Below are 20811 nucleotides of genomic sequence, written 5' to 3'. Positions count from 1 at the left end.
GGGATGGAGGATGGGGTGGAGGCGAGCAGCCCTTCGCTCCCCTCTGTGTTCCCCTGCCCGTGGGGTGCTCTCTGTGACCCCGGCCCTGACCTGGGGACGGTTTCAGGGTCCAGATCAATACGAGCCTGATGCTGCTGGTGGGGCTGCGCAGGTGCTGGTGGGTGGTGCTCAGCACAAAGCGGGTGATGGAGAGCGTGCAGGTTGTGGTGGGAGTTTCTGTGCTGCCCTCCCTTCCCCGTGCTGAGATGCAGTGCTCTGAGGTGCCTGCGCATCATCCCACCCCAGGTTCAGGTGCTGGTGTCAGGCTGTGGGACCTTGTGCCTTTGGGGCTGTTCTGGGCTTTATTTTCAGTTGATTATCTTTGTGGTATGACTTGGCATGGTGTCTGTCCTCCTTGGGGAAGGTTCCTCTCTGCCCCCCCAGTCCTGTTGTGGAAATGCCAGGAAATCTCAGCCATGTCCTGAAAGCCCTTGTGTCTTCCTTGTTTCTCTTTGAGACAGGATCTTGGAGGAATCTGCTATTAATTTTGGTGCTGCCCTGACCCGCTCCCGCAGGATGAGCTGCCCCGTTGCCATTGGTTCTGCTCTGGAGCCGGGGTGAATGGGGAGACTCGCAGCAGGAGATGGGAGCTGGTGGTGCTGGTACGAGGGCTGAGGGAGTTTGGGAATGGCTGGGAAAGAAGCAAGAACCAGCAGAGTCTGAGCAACCAAAAGGCCACCAGGTTTCTCATCTGGCATCTTTCTTTGAAAACACCACTTAGCAGAAGGCTTAGGGCTTTGGTTGTGTGTTTGGTTGTTTTTTGTGTTGTTGGGTTTGGTTGGTTGGCTTTTGTTTGTTTGTTTGTTTAAAATTAAAACCCCCAAAGTAATGAGATGCTTTGCTTGATAGGGCCTCTTCCAGGCTCTGTCCTGCCTCTAACCCACCCAAGTCGTGGTGAAGTGCTCCGTTCTGCTCTCTGTGCTGTGTTGCCGCACTGGGCTCTGCTCTTAGAGGGCTGCCCCACGCTGCTCTTGCTGGAGCTGAGCGTATGTGCTCAGGCTTTGAGCAATTGCAGCCATTCGTTCTATATTTTCACAGTCTGGTCTCTCTCCTGTGAAGTAGAGGTTGATTTGTTTGCACAATGCTTATTTTCAGAAGCAGGAAAATTTCAGGGACAGCCTGACATTATACTTATTTTAGTTTGTCTATAATTTTTGTTAGAAGGATGCATGTGTGTTCAAAATAAGTACGGATATATATAAAAGTGTGTGTGGGGAGAGGGTTGTTTTAGGTACATTTTTTTTTTCCTAAGATCTAAATTACAGCTTTTCCAGACTTCACTGAGAGAAGGCAGTGAATAAAGCCTAAATTGACTGAGTGAACCAGTGGAGCATCACCGTGAGGAGCTGGTGCTAGAGACCTTCTTGGACCTCTGCAGCTCCAGGGTACGGATGAGTTTTACAGCCTTGTCCTGGCTTTGTGCAAATCTGAGCGACCTGGAGCCGCCTGTGGGTTGCACTTTACTGCTCAGCATTTGCAATGAGCAAAGTTTTTCTAAGGGGAGTCTGTCTGACAGCCCACCCAGTGTGCTGGGGTGGCAGAAGGGGAAGGGGCAAGCGTGACCCTCTCCAACATCAGTTTTTAGCGGCCCGGGCTGCTCTCCAGCCAGCCAGGAGCCTGGACCTGCAGGGGAGCAGTGCTGTCAGCAGCTTCAGTGCCTCTGCGATGGTACTCGCTCCCCATTCCTTAACTAGTTTGCCTTGGTCTGCTGCTGGGGCCTCCCTTTGGAGCACTCAGGGTTGTAAACATGGCTTTGTTCTCCATAATGCTGCTCCTGCTCCCTCTCATGGGCCCCTCGTCATAAGCTCCGTTAGCAGGAAACGAAGGAGGCTCTGAACTCCCTGTCTCTGTAGGACAGACAATTTCAGATGCCCGTCCCCATCACCCAGCTGCTTGTTGCAGAGAGGAGCCCTGGACCCCACACACTCGTCCCTGCGTCTGGCTGGTGTCACAGTGTGACCCATTTCCAAGAGCTGTACTTCACTCTCTGTATGTGTCTGTTGGCCAAACTCTTCATTCCTTGTCCTTAAGGAGGACCACTTAAATAGGCACTTAGTCTTGGCGTTGACACATCCTCGGTTAGATGACCTCTGATGATGGGATCTGCCTGGTCCTGGGGCCCCACCGCCTCCTGGGGCTTCTCAGAGGCTTCAGCAGCCCTGGCTTGGAGCCACAGGCAAAGAGCTGCAGCTCTTTGTGCAAGAACACAGCAGGGTGGCTGCCCCACGCAGGGCATGGGAGCAACACCTGGCCCATGCAAGGTACAGAGGTGGGGTAAAGGGAAGCATCAACACTCATAAAGGTCATGTTGGCCTTTGGCCTCTCAAGTTCTTCAGTCTCCTGCTGTCCAGGAGGGTCCTCTGTCCTCTGAGCACAGCCATCCTTCTGCGATCCTGAACACCAGACCACTCCCTGGCTCTGTTCAGGCTCCTGTTTCCTGAAGGAAGAACTTTCTGAGGTCTTCAAATATCCCACTCAGCACAGAGTCACGTTTGGTCAAGAAGGACTTTGTAGGGCCCCAGCTCTCTGCGGGGCTCATCCCGAAGAAGGGAAGTGAGGGAAGGAGGTGGGATCTTGGCTCGGAGCACAGAAGTCCAAAAATTACATAACGTGGAAGTGAAATGGGGGATCAAGCTGTGAGGGCTGTCCTTGCAGCCACGCAGGGCTGTGCTGGCTGTGGAGCTCCCCACGCAGGGGCTCCCCAGGGCCTCCCCTGGGCTCTCTCGCCCCTGGCAGGCAGGTGCCTCCTGGAGCTGGTGCTGAGCACAGGGGTGAGCGGAGAGAAGCTCCGTGTAGAGGGCTGGGTGGTCACATCGCGCGGCTCTCGAGCTGACAGCTCCAGCTGAGAAAACACCTCTCTACTATTCATATCTTTGCCTGGCCTTGTGAAGAGCTCGTGGTCTCCAGGGACCGCGTGTGGCTGCCCCGGCTGTGGTGTCACTTGGGTGACGGTGGCAAGAAACCCAGCTCTGCTGTGGAGTAGTGGCTGTTCAACTTCTTGGTGTTTCTCAGGTCTACCCACAAGTGGCTTTTCTGTTTCTGTCCCTTCCATTTCTGATCTTGCTCCTTTCTCTTTAGTTAAAACTATTTTGTTCTTTCCTGGACTTGCACTAACATTTATAGTTTTTGTGAGAAGATCCAATCAGGAGATGCTAGCAGGATGCTCTTGCAGGCTGAAATACCCTTTTAATCCCAAGGCTTTGCTAAGCAGGAGTGGCAGCCAGGAGGGACCCAAGCTGTTTTTGAAGGAGCAGAGTTTGCAAATGTCCAAAATCTCTTTGCCAGGGGCTGGCAGGAGAGAGCTCATCTTACCTGCTCTGTCCCTACAATACTTGATCAGAAACGAGCTGCCGGCCTGCAGGGGCTGAGCCTTCAGGTGGGAACAAACCTTTCTGCCCGTGTCAGAGGCAATTCTGCACAAAAAGCTCTACGCTTCCTCCTGCTTTTTGTATGCCTGCTGCACTGTGTCCTCCCCCCCCCAGCAGCTTGGTGCTTGGGGACTGAGCTCCTCCATGGCCCTGCCACCCTTCCAAAAAATCAGCGTGCCCAAGGCAAGTGCCTTTGCGGGCAGGTGGGGCTCAGGCTGCTGGGGCGAGCGGCTGGAGCTGCGGGCTATTGACAGGCTAGGAGGCGTGGGAAGTGTTTGTGCATTTGCACTGGACACAGAGGAAACTCCCGAAATCTCTTGACAATACAGGAGGATGCACACTGGGTTTGTTTTTGGAAGAACGGAGGGATTTTGTTGAAATTCCCCCACGTTGCAGGCTCTGGTGACCAGGTTAGTTCTCCGGTGCTGCCGCGATGCCGACGGGCTGTGTCCCCCCACACTTGAGCTGCCGTGGGGGTTCTGTCTGGGTTTGCAAACCGGGCCTGCAGGGAAGTCCGGTGCCTGGGGATGTTGAGTTCCAAGAGGTGAGATGGACTGAAACCACCACAGGGATCCGGGTGTCACCCAGCGCTTGGAGCTGAGGGGACAGACAGGAAAAGCATTATTCGAACCATTCCCAGGAAACTACTTCTTTAACCCCGCAAAAGGGAGTTGGAATTAATTTTTTTTTTCTGAGTTGTGGTCTTATCTCTCTGCAATCCTGGGTTTATCACGTCTTTCCAGAGTTCCTGATGTTATGTTCAAGGCTTGTGTGGCAGCCCAGGGCTGGCCCTGCTCCAGGAATGTGCTCCTTGCTTTTCCTTTTTGTTCTTTACATATGAACGTGATTGTACCAAACTCTTTGGTATTTCAATGTGTTCTGTGCAGATTTTTTTTTCTCTGCTTAAACTGCACCTCAGTCATCCTCAGCCCCTCAATTTTAAGACCAAAGAGGTCACCAACCCAAGTCATCCACTTACGTGTCTTTGCACACAAAGATAAACATAAGCTTGTTAAAACGGAAGACTATAGTTAGAAACACACGCTCGGTCGCGACCAAGTGCCATGAGAAGAATTCATTATTTTCAATAGCTTGCATTTAACAGAAAATAGCTGACCGCTCCTCTCTGCGGAGGAGCAGCAGTGCTGGTAGAGTCATTGGTGTTTCAGAGCTTTGCTAATCCGGTTGTTGGCAAAACAGATCAAAACCAGCCTGCTCTTGAATGCTAAAAAGGTTGATCGCTCAGCTGCATCTCGATTGCTCAGCTGGGTCTTGCAGGGTTTTGGTTTATTTCCTTGCCAAGCAAATACTCCATAACTACCTCCTGCTTCTCTTCCAAGCTCGTCTGTGTGTGCGTTTCTGTCGCTTTCAGTGCGGGGGTCCCACCGTTCCTGTGTTCCTCTTCAGCGCCTGCCCTCCGCCTGCCCTGCCCTTCCCCAGCGTTGGGCAGAGCCCCCACCTTCCAGCAGCAGCACCAGCCTCTCCCCCCTCGAAGCTGCCAGTGTGACACCTGGTCTGAGTCCCCTCTTCAGTCCCCTGCGCCCCGTTTCCCGCTGGCTGCGCGTCCTTATGAAGACTCGTGGTGTTCTCAGAGGTCACTACTCCTCTCGTGTCCCCTCTGAACTGTCCCCGACACCCTGTTTGCTAGTTCCTTGTCCCACCTGCACTTCTTTACTGCTGTCCCTGTGGACCTTCTTGTCTGGCTCTTCTCCCAGCACCGCTGGGCTCTGCTGCTGCCCTCATTTTCCCCTTTCATGCCCTGTTTATGGGTGACGATGCCCTCGATAATGGCAGTGACTTGCCAATTTGTTCCTGTGCCTGTGGTTCGACATTGCAACTATGTGGAAATAATCAGGCTGGCTCTGATTCCCACCCCGAGCCATGGCATGGGGTGCTGGTACGGCTCTTCATGTTGCACCTGAAGTCAAATAGGGGAACTGATCAGTTTTGACCAAAAAATACCAAACAGCAAAGCAAGTGTTTTCTAGACACAAAGTTTTCCTGGCAGTGCCCTGTGGTGGGAGCCCAGCAGGAGTTGGTGCCCTGGGGAAAGGAGCGTGTGCAGCTCCCAGCTGCTTGTTGGACCAGTGCGAATGGACATGGTGGTGGCAGCCTGGGCTGGGTAAGCTGATCTGGCTGAAAACAGACCTGTGCCACAAAAGAAGTGGCCTTTACCCAGGTGAGCTTCTCCAGTCAGCCCAAATGACCGTCAGCCCCCTGTGAGGCTGCATGGTCAGCATTGCATGGTAAATGTTGTGATGAGGAGAATTGCACCTTTTCGGTGCAATTCAGGTTTATTTTGGGTTGAACTGACATAATACCTATCAATTTTGCATCCTCAAAGAGTCGAGGAGCAGCCCGCATTTTAGGGGTGCATGCCAGGCTGCTCAGCATTGAATACACCAGCAGTTTTCCTAGCGGGGAGCTGTGATGTGGTATTAAACCACTTCCCAGATTTGCCTGGTGGGAAAGGACATGTTGACATTCCCCAGGAAGCCTGGGCAGAGCCGAGGGCCGTGCTGCCCTGCCAGCAAACACCTCCTGTCCTGCCACCGTGCCAGCAAGGCTGAGCCCAGGCTGCCGTTTCGGGCACTGCAGTGCTGTCACCATCACTCTGACCCCACCAGGAACCACCCACCAGCAGCCCGGCGTGTGAGAGGGGTGCAGCAGGATCTCCTTTCTACTTCGAGTGAAATGGGATCCTCATCCTGCAGCTTCCACCAACACAGGGTGGAGGAGGAGGGTGGAGGGCCAGGACTTGGGGGTGTGGGGAGAAGCTGGAGGGCCTGTGTAGGTTTTTTTTCTCTGTTTTCAGCTGCACGCTGGAGCCAGGGGTGGCATCGCTTTAGTGACAGCATCTCTCCCAGGTGGGAGGAGACCTTGCTGGTGTTTGCACCCCTTCTTCTGTTTACCTAGGCCGGCCAAAATGGTTTTGGCTACAGCATCATGGCGGCATTGACCTTGCTGAGCTCCTCTGCCCTCATCTGGGTCGGCTGTTTGGGATAGGGGTGTCGATGTTAAAGGCTGATGTGCCATATGTGAGGGCTGCGCAGCCCAACATCTCTGTTGCTGCAAAACCATCGTGCTGGTCTGCCTGAAAACCAGCCCTACAGCACTGCCCGTGTGGCTCTTGCTGAGCCCTGGGCTGGGCCAGTGCGGGTGCTGGCGGGGGCCCTGGGGCTGGACGGGCTCCTCCAGTGGCACAGGGGCCACGGATCAGCGCCTGGCCCTGCCTGCCCTTTACCCCAAGGGGCCACCGAGAGCCTTGGCCCATCAGCTGAGGGAGGAGGGAAGAGCTTGCAATGGAGATGGTGTCATCTACCAGTCACTTCCCTGCATTTATCTTTTGGTCAAGCAAGTGTGGGCTTCGAGCAGGGACCGGCTGCCCCAGAGGTCCCCTCCAGCCCCCCAGCGTGTGAGCCGGCAGGCAGCGCTCGCATGGGCCGGCTGCCCGCCCTGTCGGGAGCCAGGGCTTTGGTCTCCCGAGGTGGCTTTAGCAACAGGGTGTAGCTCCCGAAAGGAGCAGATCCTGCTTTGCAGATCCTCCCTGCTCCCGAGAGCGAGTTCCCCCGTGCATCTTGCCAGGCACCAGCACTCCTGCCATCGCACCAGCCCTTGATAGGAGTTATCAGAGCATCAGCAGGTGATGCTCGCCCGCCCCGTGTCACTTGTCCCGGGCTGGAGAGTGGCGTGAGCTCACACCAGGGCCAGGCTGGGGGGGTGACCTCCTGTTCCCTGTGCCAGGGAGCTGCTGCTTTGGCTCCGCCCCATCTCAAACCCTTCTTGTCTTCCCCTGAGTTTGTTAGATCGCTGAATGGCCCTGAGCAGCACTTTGATGTGCAGCAGGGCTGCTTGGCCCAGAGGCAGCAGTTCCGCAGGGCTCTCAGACAACCCATTTGCCTTGAGGCTCTGGCCCAGACTAACCCGGCTCTCGTGTCCCCCGCAGCTCGGACTGGGTGGAGATCATCGAGCCCCGCTCCCAGGAGCGGATGTACGTCAACCTGACCACCGGCGAGTGCGGCTGGGAGCCCCCTCCCAACCTGAAGGTGCGCCAGTCGGACCAGAAGCAGTGGTGGGAGCTCTTTGACCAGAACAACAACCGCTTCTACTACTACAATGCCATCACGCAGCAGACGGTGTGGCACCGGCCCCAGGGCTGCGACATCGTGCCCTTGGCGCAGCTCCAGGCCATGAAGCGCAGCTCCCAGCCCGACTGCCGGGGCCGGCAGCACCGGGGCAGTGCCGGCAGCGATGGCAGAAGCACCCCCATCCAAATGGCCCTCCTGCAGGAGATGGAGAAGGGCAAGGGGGACTGCGCCGCGGAGAAGAGGAAAGACACTGGCAGGTAGGGAGAGCTGTAGCCTTCTTTGTTTATATCTGATGGGCAGCTTCAGTTGCCAGCAGGCACTGGCTGCTCTGCAGAAGGTCTGGAAAGCTGGGCTGCCCTGAGAAGGACAAAGTGCTGCCAGGACACTGGTATCACTGCTTGCCCTCCTCTTCCCAGGGTACAGCCATTCACTTTCACTTGAACGTCCCTGGTCTGGGCCAGGTGTCATTTGTGTGGGACACCATAAAAACACATCGGAAGATAATAGTCACTCCAAAGCCCTTTGTGCTAAACATAAGGAGAGAGACAGGCAGGAGAGTCACACAGTGACGAGGGCTCTGTCGGGCGCTCATGGTGGGGTTTGCTGGGATGGCTGAGCTGCCGTGCAAGGGGTTTGGCTGCTCAGAGTGCCGGTGAGCCCGGCTGCCCTGGCTCCTTCCCTCCCCGCTCGCCCAGCTGCCTCTGTGTGCTTGCAGCTCTGGCCGGGGCGGGACGTGGGGCTGCAGGGACAGAGCTCCTGGGCACAGTTATTTGCTCACATCAAGCCTGAAATGAAAGAACAATAACGGGATGCTGTTTTGTTTGGCTAAGAAATTTTCTTACACTCAAACCAGTCTGACAACAATCAGGTTTGTGGGTTTTTTTTTTTTTGTATTGAAACTTTGCCAGCTTCAGCTGCACAAAAGCATCTCCTCTCCAGTCTCTGTGAGGCCAGCCTGTCCACCTGGGGCACTGCCTGGGGCTGCCCTGCCTCCTCCTGCCCTGTCTGGGCATCATCCTGCCCTGGAAAACGTGGTGCCAGCCGCCCGGGAGGCCCTGCAGTGAGCGGGGTTGGGTCACACTGAGGAGAAGTGACTCCCCCAAGGGCTGGAGCAGAGCTCGGCTGAGCCCGGCACTCCTGCCATCCACCCCAGCGCTTCTGGTCCCTAGTTTGGGCATGCAGCAAGCCAGGCTTTAACAGCTTGGGGCTTGGATTGTGCTTGCCTCCCTGTGTGCCTGGTGTTGGTGGCAAGAGAAGAGAAAAGTGAAGGTGATGAAGACCACGTAGGATGGGTGATTCTGGAAAATATATGCTCTAGAGCCCCCTGAACTGAGATTTATCACTTGTCTGCTGCACCTGCGAGATGCTACTGTATTCACTTCAGTCCTGTGTGACTGGAAGATGCTGGTGATGCACATAAAGTGCACCAGAAAGAGCCCAGAGCTTTACTGGTGCCTGTGATGTTTCCAGTGGCCCCTGCCCCTCTGAGCTACAGACCCATCCAGAGGTTGATCCCTGCTCTGCTGGGAGAAACCTGAACAGTGAGAAATGCCTTAAGCTGAACCCCAGTAGCTCCCAGTTCCCTCCAGTCCACACCAGTGACCACAGGTGAGCCACAGACACGTGGGATTTGCCATGAGCCAACTGGCATCCCCTCCTTGTCCCTCCACAGCCCAGCACTCTGGGACTCCTGGGACAGGCACTGACAAACTAGTTGTTTCCAGAGGAGCAAGTGCAAGAGCCTTGCTAGGGCATAAAGTGTCCTGAGCTTCACGGGGCCCAAAATATTTCTGACTCGGCTCTCGAGAAGGGAACGTGGCCTCCTCTGCCTCACTCTGGGAAACGGCTGTGCCTGAGGGGATAAGCGATGGCAGCTCTGACCCCTCAGCTCTCCAGCCTGCTCGGCAGGGAAGACCCCATGCAGGACCCTCACGTGGGAGGTGGGGAAGCGATACAGCATGGGCAGGGTTTGTTTTACCTTTTTTTGCAGCCAGGCTGGTCCCAGGCAGCATCTTGGGCATCACTGCAAGTTCTCCTGTAAGGAAGGGGAAGTGGGAAGACATCCTCCTCCATCCCAATACAAAGTTTTTGCAGCGATCTCAGGGTACTTTGAGTGTGCAACAAGCTTAGTTGAAGGGCAAGTGCTGGGAAAGGTGTGAGTGGAGCTCGCTGGGAGCTGACAGGCTGCTTGGACTGGAGGGTCTTCCAGACCCTCACACCCGTAAGCCAACAGCATTTCCCTGTGGAAGCTGCTTTCTTGGAAGCAGGAGGCTGAGCGCTGTTTCCTTGCACATCCATCATGTGTCGTCATTGCTGTTTGTGAGCAGGGGCTGCATGTCCGGTTATGGCGTGGAGAATTATTTCTCTACCCACGTCTGACACCCAAGAAGAGATTTCTTGCCTTTTGTTAGCTTGTAAAATGGTGAGCAAAGAGCTGAGCCCAAAGCAAGTGTTCCCAGGTGGGATCTAATGCCCTTGCTGGGGTGTCTGGTCTAGTAACAGCAAAAGCACACCAAGCTCGTCAGCTCTGTTGTCTGCGTTGTTCTTCAAAGACAAACATAAGAGTGTCCTCTTCCTTCCCGCAGCAGGGATACAGCTGTATAAACAGAGGGCGAGTACGTTGAGTGCTCTTGGTAGCATTTGTCATCTTTATAGGTACCTGCACCCAAGATGGTTTCACTTTTCTCTCTAAGGACAGTATGAGAGTTTTGTTTTTCTTCCCTTCATGTTTGTCATCCCTTGATAGATGGAGAGGCCAGGAGAGACCAGCGTGGTCCCCAAAAGGGGCCTTCTGAGAGCACATGCCACAGAGAGCTGGGGGAAGGGATTTCATCCTTTTTTTCACAGAATCCCAGAATGTCAGGGATTGGAAGGGACCTCGAAAGCTCATCCAGTGCAATCCCCCCGCCGGAGCAGGAACACCCAGATGAGGTTACACAGGAAGGTGTCCAGGCGGGTTGGAATGTCTGCAGAGAAGGAGACTCCACAACCTCCCTGGGCAGCCTGGGCCAGGCTCTGGCACCCTCACTGAGAAGAAGTTTCTTCTCATATTTAAGTGGAACCTCCTGTGTTCCAGTTTATACCCATTGCCCCTTGTCCTATCACTGGTTGTCACCGAGAAGAGCCTGGCTCCATCCTCCTGACACTCCCCCTTTCCATATTGATCCCCATGAATGAGGTCACCCCTCAGTCTCCTCTTCTCCAGCTCCAGAGCCCCAGCTCCTCAGCCTTTCCTCACACGGGAGATGCTCCACTCCCTTCAGCATCTTCGTGGCTGCGCTGGACTCTCTCCAGCAGTTCCTTGTCCTGCTGGACCTGAGGGGCCCAGAACTGGACACAATATTCCAGATGAGGTCTCACCAGGGCAGAGCAGAGGGGCAGGAGAACCTCTCTGACCTACTGACCACCCCCCTTCTAATCCCCCCCAGGTCCCATTGGCCTTCCTGGCCACAAGGGCCCAGTGCTGGCTCATGGTCACCCTGCTGTCCCCAGGACCCCCAGGTCCCTTTCCCCTACACTGCTCTCGAGCAGGTCGTTCCCAAGTTATACTGGAACCTGGGGTTGTTCCTGCCCAGATGCAACACTCTACACTTGCCCTTGTTATATTTCATTAAATCTTTCCCTGCCCAACTCTCCAGCCTGTCCAGGTCTCTGGATGGCAGCGCAGCCTTCCAGTGTCAGCCACTCCTCCCAGTTTGGTGCCATCAGCAAACTTGCTGACAGTGCGCTCTATTCCCTCACAGAATCACAGAATGTCAGGGATTGGAAGGGACCTCGAAAGATCATCCAGTCCAATCCCCCTGCCAGGGCAGGAACACCCAGATGAGGTTACACAGGAAGGTGTCCAGGCGGGTTTTGAATGTCTCCAGAGAAGGAGAATCCACAGCCTCCCTGGGCAGCCTGTTCCAGTGTTCCGTCACCCTCACTGAGAAGAAGTTTCTTCTCAAATTTAAGGGCTGGGCACGGTGGAGGGCTGAGGCTTGAAGAGGACAGTCCTGCTGGGAGCAGAGCCCGTGTGCTGCTCTGCCGCGTTCGGGCACACCGCTGGTCAGGGTGTGCATGGGCTCTGCTGTCCCCAGCCCTGCTGGCGCTGCGGACCAGCCCTTCTCTTCCTGTGGTTCTCCCAGGGTCAGGGACTTGTTTCAGAGTGAGGTTTCCGAGCTTCCTATAGTGATAATGATGCATCTCAAAGTCCTCTAGGTAGAAATGCACCATGCCTAGGCACATCCGTCCCCCAGGACAGGAGAGGTGTGGGTCCCTTCTGCTGGGCAGTAGGTTCTGCTGCCTGTCCCCTTCTTCACCACCTTCCCCACGGCTCAGCATCCTTGGCTGGGAGGGAGAAGTACCTTGGTCTTACCATGCCAGGACAGTGTGTTGGAGGAGGTGTGTGGCATGAAGCCTGTGAAGGTGGCTATGAGGGTTCCTCTGCCTCTTCCAAGTCTGGTTTGCCTCATCACAGGCTTACGTCTCTCAATGCCCAGTGTAAGTAATGCCAATATTAAGTTCTTTGTAACTGGACAAGAAACACCATCAGGATTCCTCTTACAGGCTTGTTTCCGTCTTATGGCAGGGCTCACAAACGCAACATGCTTTGCCTGTGCCCACAGAGCTCTCCTGGTGCTATGCAGACCTGGTTTGGGTGGCATCTCCATCCCTGCCCAACGTGTGGGTACCGGCAGCAGCGCCACTGAAATACAAACATCCCTGTTCATTCGCCTCTGTCAAAGCACCAGGAAAGTGACTGCTGGGAAGGGCAGAGCTGAGGTGTGAGGCTGTTTCTCTAGGCTGCTGGGAGGGAAGAGCAAACAATGGAGCTCCGGAGCCTGGGAAGAGCTGCCGGATCCGCTGGGCCTGCTGGAGCTGGGTGCGGGCTGGGAAAGCCAGCGCCGGGTCGTGGTGTTTATATTGGAGCTGCTTGAAAGCATTCCTCGAAGGAACCATCTCGGAGGGACTCGGCAGGGTCTCTGCTGCTGGTGGCTGAAGAGCACAGCCGAGAGGCCACGTTGGGACGTTTCTGCACCACTGGCTTTGCTTTCTGTCAGGGCTTTCACTGCTCAGAAGGACAAGGCTGAACCTTTTTCAGTGCTGGGAAGTCAGGAAGTCCCTGTTCTCCTCTGCTTGGTCTTTTCAGCAGCCTGGGGATGGGATTGAGCAAAGCTGTATCCAGACATGGCCACAGGTGATTGTTCATGGCTGTGGAAATGGTCCTTTCAGAAAAGCCTTGTCTTCTCTGTGGTGGTGCCTCTTCCCTCTGATCTCCGGCTGCTGGGGAGGCTGGAGATGGCACAGTGTGCCCAAAATGAGACTGACAGGCAAAGTGGGATGCAGCACATGTTTAGTGGTTTCACTTCACCATCACACTCACTTACAAACCCCCTGGTCCAAAGGAGTGTGGTGGCCATGGCTGGGCTGGAGTTTGGCTCCCTCTGCCCTCAGTGACACTGGAGCAGTACAGGTCCTGTCTCCTCTGGCCCTGTGAGACCCCCCTGGACATCCCGGCAGAGCCGTGCAAGGACACGGCCGTGGCATGAGGAACGTACCTGAGTCCCATGCAAAGCTCCTGCGTGCAATACCCTCCCCTTGAAGTAGGAGTGCCTGCAGGCACACCGTGGGCGTTGGGGCACCCTGGGGAGGTACCAGTACCCCGTGGGTACCTGGAAACCCCTGGCAAATGGTTGGGTGCCTGGAGCAGTGCTCACATCCCGAGTTGCAGCCAGGGAGGAGCGGTGGCACAGTGGCCTTGCTCGTCTCCTGCCCCTGACTGCACCTTTGCAGCCCACCCTGCTCAGCTGCCCTGTGTGGCTGTTGTGCAAAAGGTCCCAGTGCCACTGTCCCCCGAGAGCTGCCTGAGTGACACGGGGCTCTGCTGGCGCCAGGGGTTCGCAGTATTTGGTCTGAAACGTTCCAGGGTGGGCTGGGTCCCAAGTGAGCTTTGTCCCTCAGCCTGAAGACAGAATGTGAGGCAGTGGAGCCCACTTCTCTGGCGCCGTTGCCTGTTGGCGCACAGATTGCAAGTGCAAAAACCTGCTGCGGGGAGGCTTGCTGGTCATGGCACAGCCCCTTGCCTCATTGCCTTGCCACAGCTGTCTGTCTAACCTGTCCTGCTGGCTGCTCTCAGGGAGTCCACAGAGCAGGTGCGGGGAGAGCCCTGTGCCGATCCGGAGCTCCTGCCGTTCCCCCCACGTCCCACCCGCACGGGCGAGCCCGTGCCAGGGCCCCATCCTGGCCTCCCGTCCCCGGCAAGCTGTGGCTGGGGTGCTTTCCTTCCACCTGGTGAGGTGACTCGGGGCAGCAAGGAGCTGTCAGACTTTGGGGTGCCCATCGCCCTCCAGCCGGCACCAGGCTGCAGGTAGGCAGCTTGTCCTCTGGGGGAGGCTGCGGGCACAGCACCCCCTTTTCTTTTCCAGATCAAATCCCTCATTGCTCATCTGAGGGCCGAAATGTGGGCTTTGCTCTTTCTCACAGATGCAGGGGGAGGCTGTTGCCAGCTGGGGTCCCAGAGGACCCTAAAATCGTAAAGTCCCAGTGGGGCAGGAGCCCATCTCTGGAGGCCGTGCTGGTGGTGGTGTGCAGGTGCCCGGCCCCGCTCCTGAGCAGGGACAGATCGGGACGTGCCCAGCGCTGCCGCGGGGGTGCAAGTCGGGACAGGCGCTGCTGGGGCTGATGGGGCAGGCGGTGCCGCTGCCCGCTGTGCAGGCAGGAGAGGCTCCCCGCTGTGGCCCAGGGCTGAGCAAGGTGGCAACAGAGCTTGGGGCTGAGTTCCTGCTGCTCCAGGTCGGCAGGGTTTGGTGGGCGGCAGCACTGGTGACCTGCAGATGCCAGCAGTACCAACACACGCTGAGCCTGCGCGGCAACGAGTCTGGTTGTGCTGTGCCTGACAGGCGAGTTGGCCAAGCCTTCACCGAGTGGGTGGTTCAGCTGTGTGCAGAGCTGGCTGGAGGTGCAATGTTTTAGGTCAGAGAGGGGAATAACCTCATGGGATGTGGGGTCTCAGCGCCTTCCTGCAGAGCAGAGGGCTATTTTCCAGCCCTGCCACAGCAGGGGCTCTCTCGAGGCAGGGGACCCGTCTGCAGCTCAGGGGCTGCAGCCCTGCAGGGCTGCGGGTCTTCTCCTCCAGTTCACCACAGCTGGATGGTGCGGATCCAGATGTGGTGCTGGTCCAGATGTGATGCTGCTCCAGCCGTAGTCTTGAGTTAAAATCACTCCCACGTGATCACTCCTGGCCTGCCCGCAGAGTCGGGAACCTGTGAGTGGCTCTGTCCTGCTTGTCCTTGACATGGCTTTTTGCCAGTCTCACTTCCCGGCCATGAAATAAGCTGCTGGTACAGCTGAGTGGAGGGGTAGGTGGAGGGGTGTCAGAGATGCTCATTTAAAAGCCTACCAAATGTTGCTGCTCTGGTTCTTCCTTTTAGTCCAGGAGCTCTTGGAGGAGCAACCAGGTCCTCAGCAGCGCCTGCTCGGGGGATCGGGGCTTGACCGCATGTGGGAGGGACACACAGGTGTGCAGAGCGGTCCCTGCGGCCCCAGGGAGGGACACTGCTGGGTTTGGGGCTGTGTGTCCTCACAAGTGTCACCGCCATCCTGCTGTTAACCACTGGCTGTTCCCTGCCCACGTCCTCGCGTGGCACCGCTGGCAGTCCCCCCCTGCTCCAGGCGTCACACCTCCGGGAAGAAGCACGGAGAGGACAAGCTGCTGATGGCAAACGGGACGGGGAGAGCGGGGATGGCAACCTGGGCAAGTGGAGGGAGGCCAGCCCCAAATCCCTCGTTGGGACAGGGCTCGTGTCAGTCCCGGGCTGTGACACTGTGAGCAAGAGGCGGTGGCTGGGGACAATCCTTTCTCGCAACGGTGGCATCTCCATCTTGAAGTAGTGTCAGGAGCTCCCTTAAAATAAAACCCTTTGTGCTTTAGGGGGAGATACTGAGGGAAGTCCCTGGAGCAAGGGGCACCCCAGGATGAGAAGCAGAGGACGGTGGCCCTTTCTCCACCACTCTCCTGTAGCTGGGGAGCTGCAGGAGGCAGAGCCGTGTGTGCTGGGGAAGGAGCCGGGCTCTGCAGAGCCAGGGGTGCAGCACAGGGCGGCCGGAGGGTGCCGGCGCCTTTGAACCCTGGCGGGGAGCCAGCCCCTGCGCCCGGGCACGCCGGCCTCACCCGCGCCTCTCCCCGCACCGCTGTGCCGAGCGCGTTCGCAGCAACGCGGTGCTCTCGGACAGCATGTTTTGCCAAAAATATGGTAAGTGGTGGATGGGGAAGGGGCACACCACCCCATGGGGAGTGGAGCCTTTGGGAGTGGACGTGGGATATTGGGTGCGGCGCAGGTAACTGGGAGGGGAGCAGGTGAAATGGGGCACCCACAGTGATGTGGGGCTGCTGCTGTGGGGCAGACGTGTCCTGGTGGGGCGTGGGGAGAGCAGTGGTGTGCAGAGGCACCCTGCGGTGGGAGAGCCACGGGGGGACAGGCAGAGCACCCCAGGGAAGCTGTGCTGAACGGGAGGCTGGGACCACAGGTGAGAGGTCTCTGGAGAGCAGGAGCAGAGCACAAGAGGGTTGGGATGGCTGGATATCTTGGGGAAGGCACACGCAGGGGGTAACGTCACCGAGAGGCGGCTCTGGGCGCGGGATGGAGGTGGGTCTGTCTGCCAGCACAGGGGCCGTGCAGGATGGGTCAGCAGCACGGGATGGAGAACAAGCGTTAAGGTTCAAATAGAGCAAAAATGGCTGGGAAGTTGTTATGGGAACACCTCCCGTCACAGACAGGACACGCACAGCATCTTACCCAGTGACAGCTGGTAGTGGGTATGTAGAAGGAGGGCACAAAATGGGGCCAGATTCAAGGGGACCTTCCTGGGGATAGTGGTGCCTTTTAAGACCTGGAAGCTCAGCTGTTTTAACAGCCTTTCTATTCCCTTTTCCCTAGAGCTCACAAACACAGAGGGACTGTAGCCGCATCCTGGCAGCAGGTGGTTGTTACAGGGCAAAATGCGCCTTTGGGATGGGGCCATCACAGTGGGCACGCTGGATTGTGATGTATCCCCAGTACCACCACAGGTCAGAGGGTGTTCCCAGCAGAGGAGGGTTTCACAGCCATGAGAGCTGAGCAGGGTCAGCAGGTTTGGCACCTGGACCGGACTGGGAGGGTGCTCTACACAGGGGCTTGGTGGGTTGTGTCAAGTGGAACACACATCCTGTGAGCTGAGGACATCCGTCCCCGTACACCTCCCATAGACCTCATGGGTTTTTCTGCAAAATAAACATGCATTTGGAAACCTAGATCAAAAAAATAATGTGGTCTGGAAGGACTATCGTCATAGTTGGACACTCCGAAGGCGGACACTTGGGGTTGTTTTCCAGCTCACTGCTTGAATGATGCAGAATAGGTTACTGGTGTTCAGCTGGTTGTTCTGGGTGCCCTGCTGGCTAATGAGCCCTGGGAAGCGTAGGTCGGTTCTTATCTCGGTGCTGCTGATACCAGACAGGTTATAATATGATGAACTTGTTTCATCTCGTCGTCGTGCTGTTCATGACTCAGAACTTTATCGTGTGTAACAATGATGTGTTTCTGTTTCGGGAAGGGGGATCTCCAGGAAAAAACAAGGAGGAGCTGATGTAACTGGCTGAGGAATGTCCAGGCACTTTGAGACTGACAATCTGGTATTTGGGTAGAAGTAGAGGATACTTCAGTTAATATAATTCTTAAATAATTCCCTGGTTTTTTATCTTTCTTCCTTTAGGGAGACTCCTACCCACTGGCAGCCTCTGCCAGGCACAAAAGCAGCCATGTTGGTCAAAGTGAACAGCCTGCGGCAGATACAGAGCTCTTCAAACAGTTCGCTGCACCTGCAGGCTGCTCCAGAGGCCAACAGCCAAAAATCTCTTCCGAAACCAGCCATATATGCTCAGCCTCAGTCCACGGCACAGAGCCCTGGAGCCTCAAAGCAATTGCCTGCAGGAGAAACCAAGCAGTCTATGCAGATCAAGAAGACGGAGAATGGTGGGTTTTGCATAGTGCTGATGAATGATCCAACTTCTCCAACGCCTCCAAGGAGCCAGGCAGGAACCCCCCAGCCTGCATCCCCCAAGTACGCCTCCCCTGCACCTATATACGATGAGCCATCTTTAGAGTCTCCAATTTATGATGAGCCGCCGGTAGACATGGACACTGAAAGCGTCAGTATGAGTGGGATGTCTCCACCAAGGTCACCAAGCAATAGCTTAAAAAAGCAACTGCAACCAACCAAATTATTACAGCATCCAGGTATGCAACAGCAGCAGGCTGCAAAGAAGCATGCAAGAAATCCCTCTGCCACTGAATACAGCCCGGCTGGGAGGGAATATATAAAACACATGGTCAACATTGACCAGTCGTCCAAGCTCTCTCACTCTCCTGCTGCAACAGCTGATGCCTCTGCTAAACTGCCTGGTCAGCTCGCTTCAAAGGACAGCTTCAAGCAGTCTTGGAGGATCTTGGAAGCCAACGTCTTCAAGAACATGGGAGCCCACCACAGTCGGCAGAACAGCCTGCAAACTCAAGAGTACCCAACCGCTATAAGCCATCAGGATTCTGGTTATTCGACCGGCCCTTCTCCAAGCTTGAGAAAAAGGAAAGGAAGGAGGCAAGGGACAAGTCAAGGCAGACCTGGCTCCGTGGGCAGCAGCAGCGAGCTCACGGCTTTGAACGACAAGCTGATCGCCGAGATGCGTGCTGTGGTGGGCAGGTCAGCGGCGTGCAGGGGAAGCAAAGCCAGCCTCGATGCTCAGAGTCTGGAGAGCAGCATCCCAGCAGAGAGCTGCAAAGTCAGATTTCAGTCCGACCACTTGAAAAAATGCATCAGCCGGAGCTCCAGGGACGACATCTCGGCTAGTAACAGGTCTCTGTACAGACAGGGCCTGGAGAGCAGGGGCAGCGTTCCCCACGATGTGGCTGCTCCGCAGGACACAGTGAGGCAGAAGAGGACTTTTGAGAAAATAGATTCTTTAGAAAAGAACGTGACCAGCCAGACAAGTTTGGCTTCATCAGATGCGACACGCCACTCCTCCCAGGTACCCCCCCGCAGCGGGTTCAGTCGCACCCCTTTGCTGGGCCGTCGTGGGGCAGAGCTGGCACCTGCTCTGCTGCCTGCACAGCAGTGAATGGGTCACAGAGCTTCCCAGCTGTGCAGGGGGACACCCCGTGTCAGTGTTGGGAGAGGAAGGGGAATTGCAGAGGGGCTCGTGTCCAGCGAGCCCTCAGCGCTGCGGCTAGCTTGGCAGTGTTATTTGGGTAAATCTGGTGCCTGATCATTTTACCGGCGCTCATGCTCCTCTGGCAGCCCCTGCCCTCCTGGGGCCTTTCTGCACTGGGCTGTACAGGACGCAGTGTCAGGATTTGCATGGCCACATGGCAGCATTTTTCTCTTTTTTTCTCTCTCTTTCTGGCAGTTCCTTGTATTCTGTTCTCCCTTCTGACCATTCCTGAGCATTGAATGGAAATATTCAGAAAACCCGTGGCAGTGACTCTAGCATCTTCTTGTTGGAAATAACTATTTTCAAGCCTGTTAGTGTGCCTACACAAGTGGGTTTTCTTTCTAACGCAGCACTTCTGCAGAATTTAGTTTGCCATCTTCTGTTTGGATTTGAAGGAACCTCCTGTTTCATGGTTTTAGTTCAGATTTAGGTTCTACATAGGTAATTTTATATTCTGTGAAGGTTTTGTCCTTTTTCCCTTCGCTCTTCCGATTATTTGACTCCTGCTTGAACAACTTGAGTCTCTGCATCTCTTCTGTGAGGCACAGCTGATAACAATCCTCCAGCATGAGAACTGACTATTGATTTTAACCCTTTGTTCTCTTTTCTCCTGTTTGCTAGTCCCTGACCTTTCATGAAGAAGCTTGGCAAAGCTCCTTGACCATTTCAGACTGTTCCAGCAGACCTGTGGGGTGTAACTTTTCTCTAAAAGCCAGGCTGACACCTCCCTGCTGCATCAGATTCATGTGTGCGCATTCACCTTTTCATTGTCATTTCTGATCGATCGTGCCTTGCTTTCACCTGAAACCCTTTTTAAAACTGATGTCATGTTCCCGTGTTTTCCATTTTTCAGGCATGGGGCCAGTTTGAGTTTACATGACTTACATGTTACAGTTCAGCAACTTAATTTCACAGCCTCTTTAGAGTTGTTGGAAGACCGCTGCCCGGTCTTCAGGATATGTTACACCTCATTGCATTGGTGGGGAGAGCTGAGGCTTCATGTCTTGATTATGCACAAGAGATGGTGGGTTGGGGATAGGCTGTGAATGGCCCTCAAAATGAAAAATAATTCGTGAGTGGAAGGATGGAGAAGGAGAATAGAGTGTAAGGAGATGGACGTAGTGGTAAAGGCAATGAGTCAATAAATAAATACTCTGTTTACAGAAATACTCTGAGATATGAGAGTCCGAGTAAGGAGGGAATGAGGCTGCAGAGATTATGGCAGCAAAATTGCTGCCTCACCTGAAAATGGCAGCATGTGTCTTGAGTCACCAGCAGTGTCCTGTGCTGGCCCTGGGAATCAGGAGACAAGGAAATTCATTATCTGAGGAGGGCGGGCAGAAGTTCCAGGACAGGCTGAGCAGAGATGTGGACTGTCAGCACAAAGGTAATAGCTGGGTAGTTGTGTGAACAAGATTTGAGAGATAAGCTCTAGAGAGAGGGAAGAGGAGAGAACCAAGAGCCTGTTGAACCTCTAGGGAGTGTGAGGAGGTGGATGCTCAGAAGTACCAAACACGCTGAAGGAGCGATCAGGGTGGCAGGAGGAAAACCAGCCCCGGGTGTGGAATGTGGATTGAAGGAGAGTGAGGATGGAGATGGCAGAGAACTGCGGGCAGGGATTTTTAGGCAGCATGTTGGGTGAATTCAGAGAGGGCGAGGAGGCAGAGGGTAGCTCAAGGGATTAAAAACATAGCGAAGTAGGAAAGCAGGAGAAATGGTTGTGCCCCAGGCTGGCAATGAGCAGTGCAGTGTGATGTGAGCTCATCCCCTCAGCCACGGGTAGGTGTGTGTTGGGTGGGACACAGCGAAGGGCTGGACTGCACAAGCCTCTGTCCCGAGTTCAGCAGTTCCTCCTTCTGAAGAAGAAAACACCGACTTGCTCTAAATGTTTAAGAACTAACGAGTATTTTGGGGGTTGGCTGTAGGCCAGGACCGGAACAGAGGGTGGCATTCAAGTTAAAGGTGATCTGCAAAGAAGGAAAATGCATGTTTTGTATCACTTTTTCCACCGCAAAACCAGATTTGCAGCATTTCTATTTCTTTGTCTTCCTTTAAACCCCAGAGACCTCAAGATTATCTTCTTTGGCTTTTT

The 20811-nt window shown here is 55.3% G+C and overlaps 1 protein-coding gene across 1 annotated transcript in view; it reads left to right on the top strand.

Annotated features, from left to right (window-relative positions):
- The window catches only part of LOC135994686 (rho GTPase-activating protein 39-like), a 57987-nt gene that overhangs the window by 20980 nt on the left and 16196 nt on the right, over positions 1–20811 (top strand). The window contains exons 2-3 of the mRNA XM_065645461.1: positions 7354–7752; positions 17228–18536. Of these exons, the coding sequence (XP_065501533.1) occupies positions 7354–7752; positions 17228–18536 (1708 nt within the window). The remainder of the gene's footprint in view (positions 1–7353; positions 7753–17227; positions 18537–20811) is intronic.

The sequence above is a fragment of the Caloenas nicobarica genome, chromosome 15 (assembly GCF_036013445.1).
Source record: "Caloenas nicobarica isolate bCalNic1 chromosome 15, bCalNic1.hap1, whole genome shotgun sequence".
Lineage (NCBI taxonomy): Eukaryota > Metazoa > Chordata > Aves > Columbiformes > Columbidae > Caloenas > Caloenas nicobarica.
Note: the sequence above shows the minus strand (reverse complement) of the source record. Positions and strands in the feature narration are given on the sequence as shown.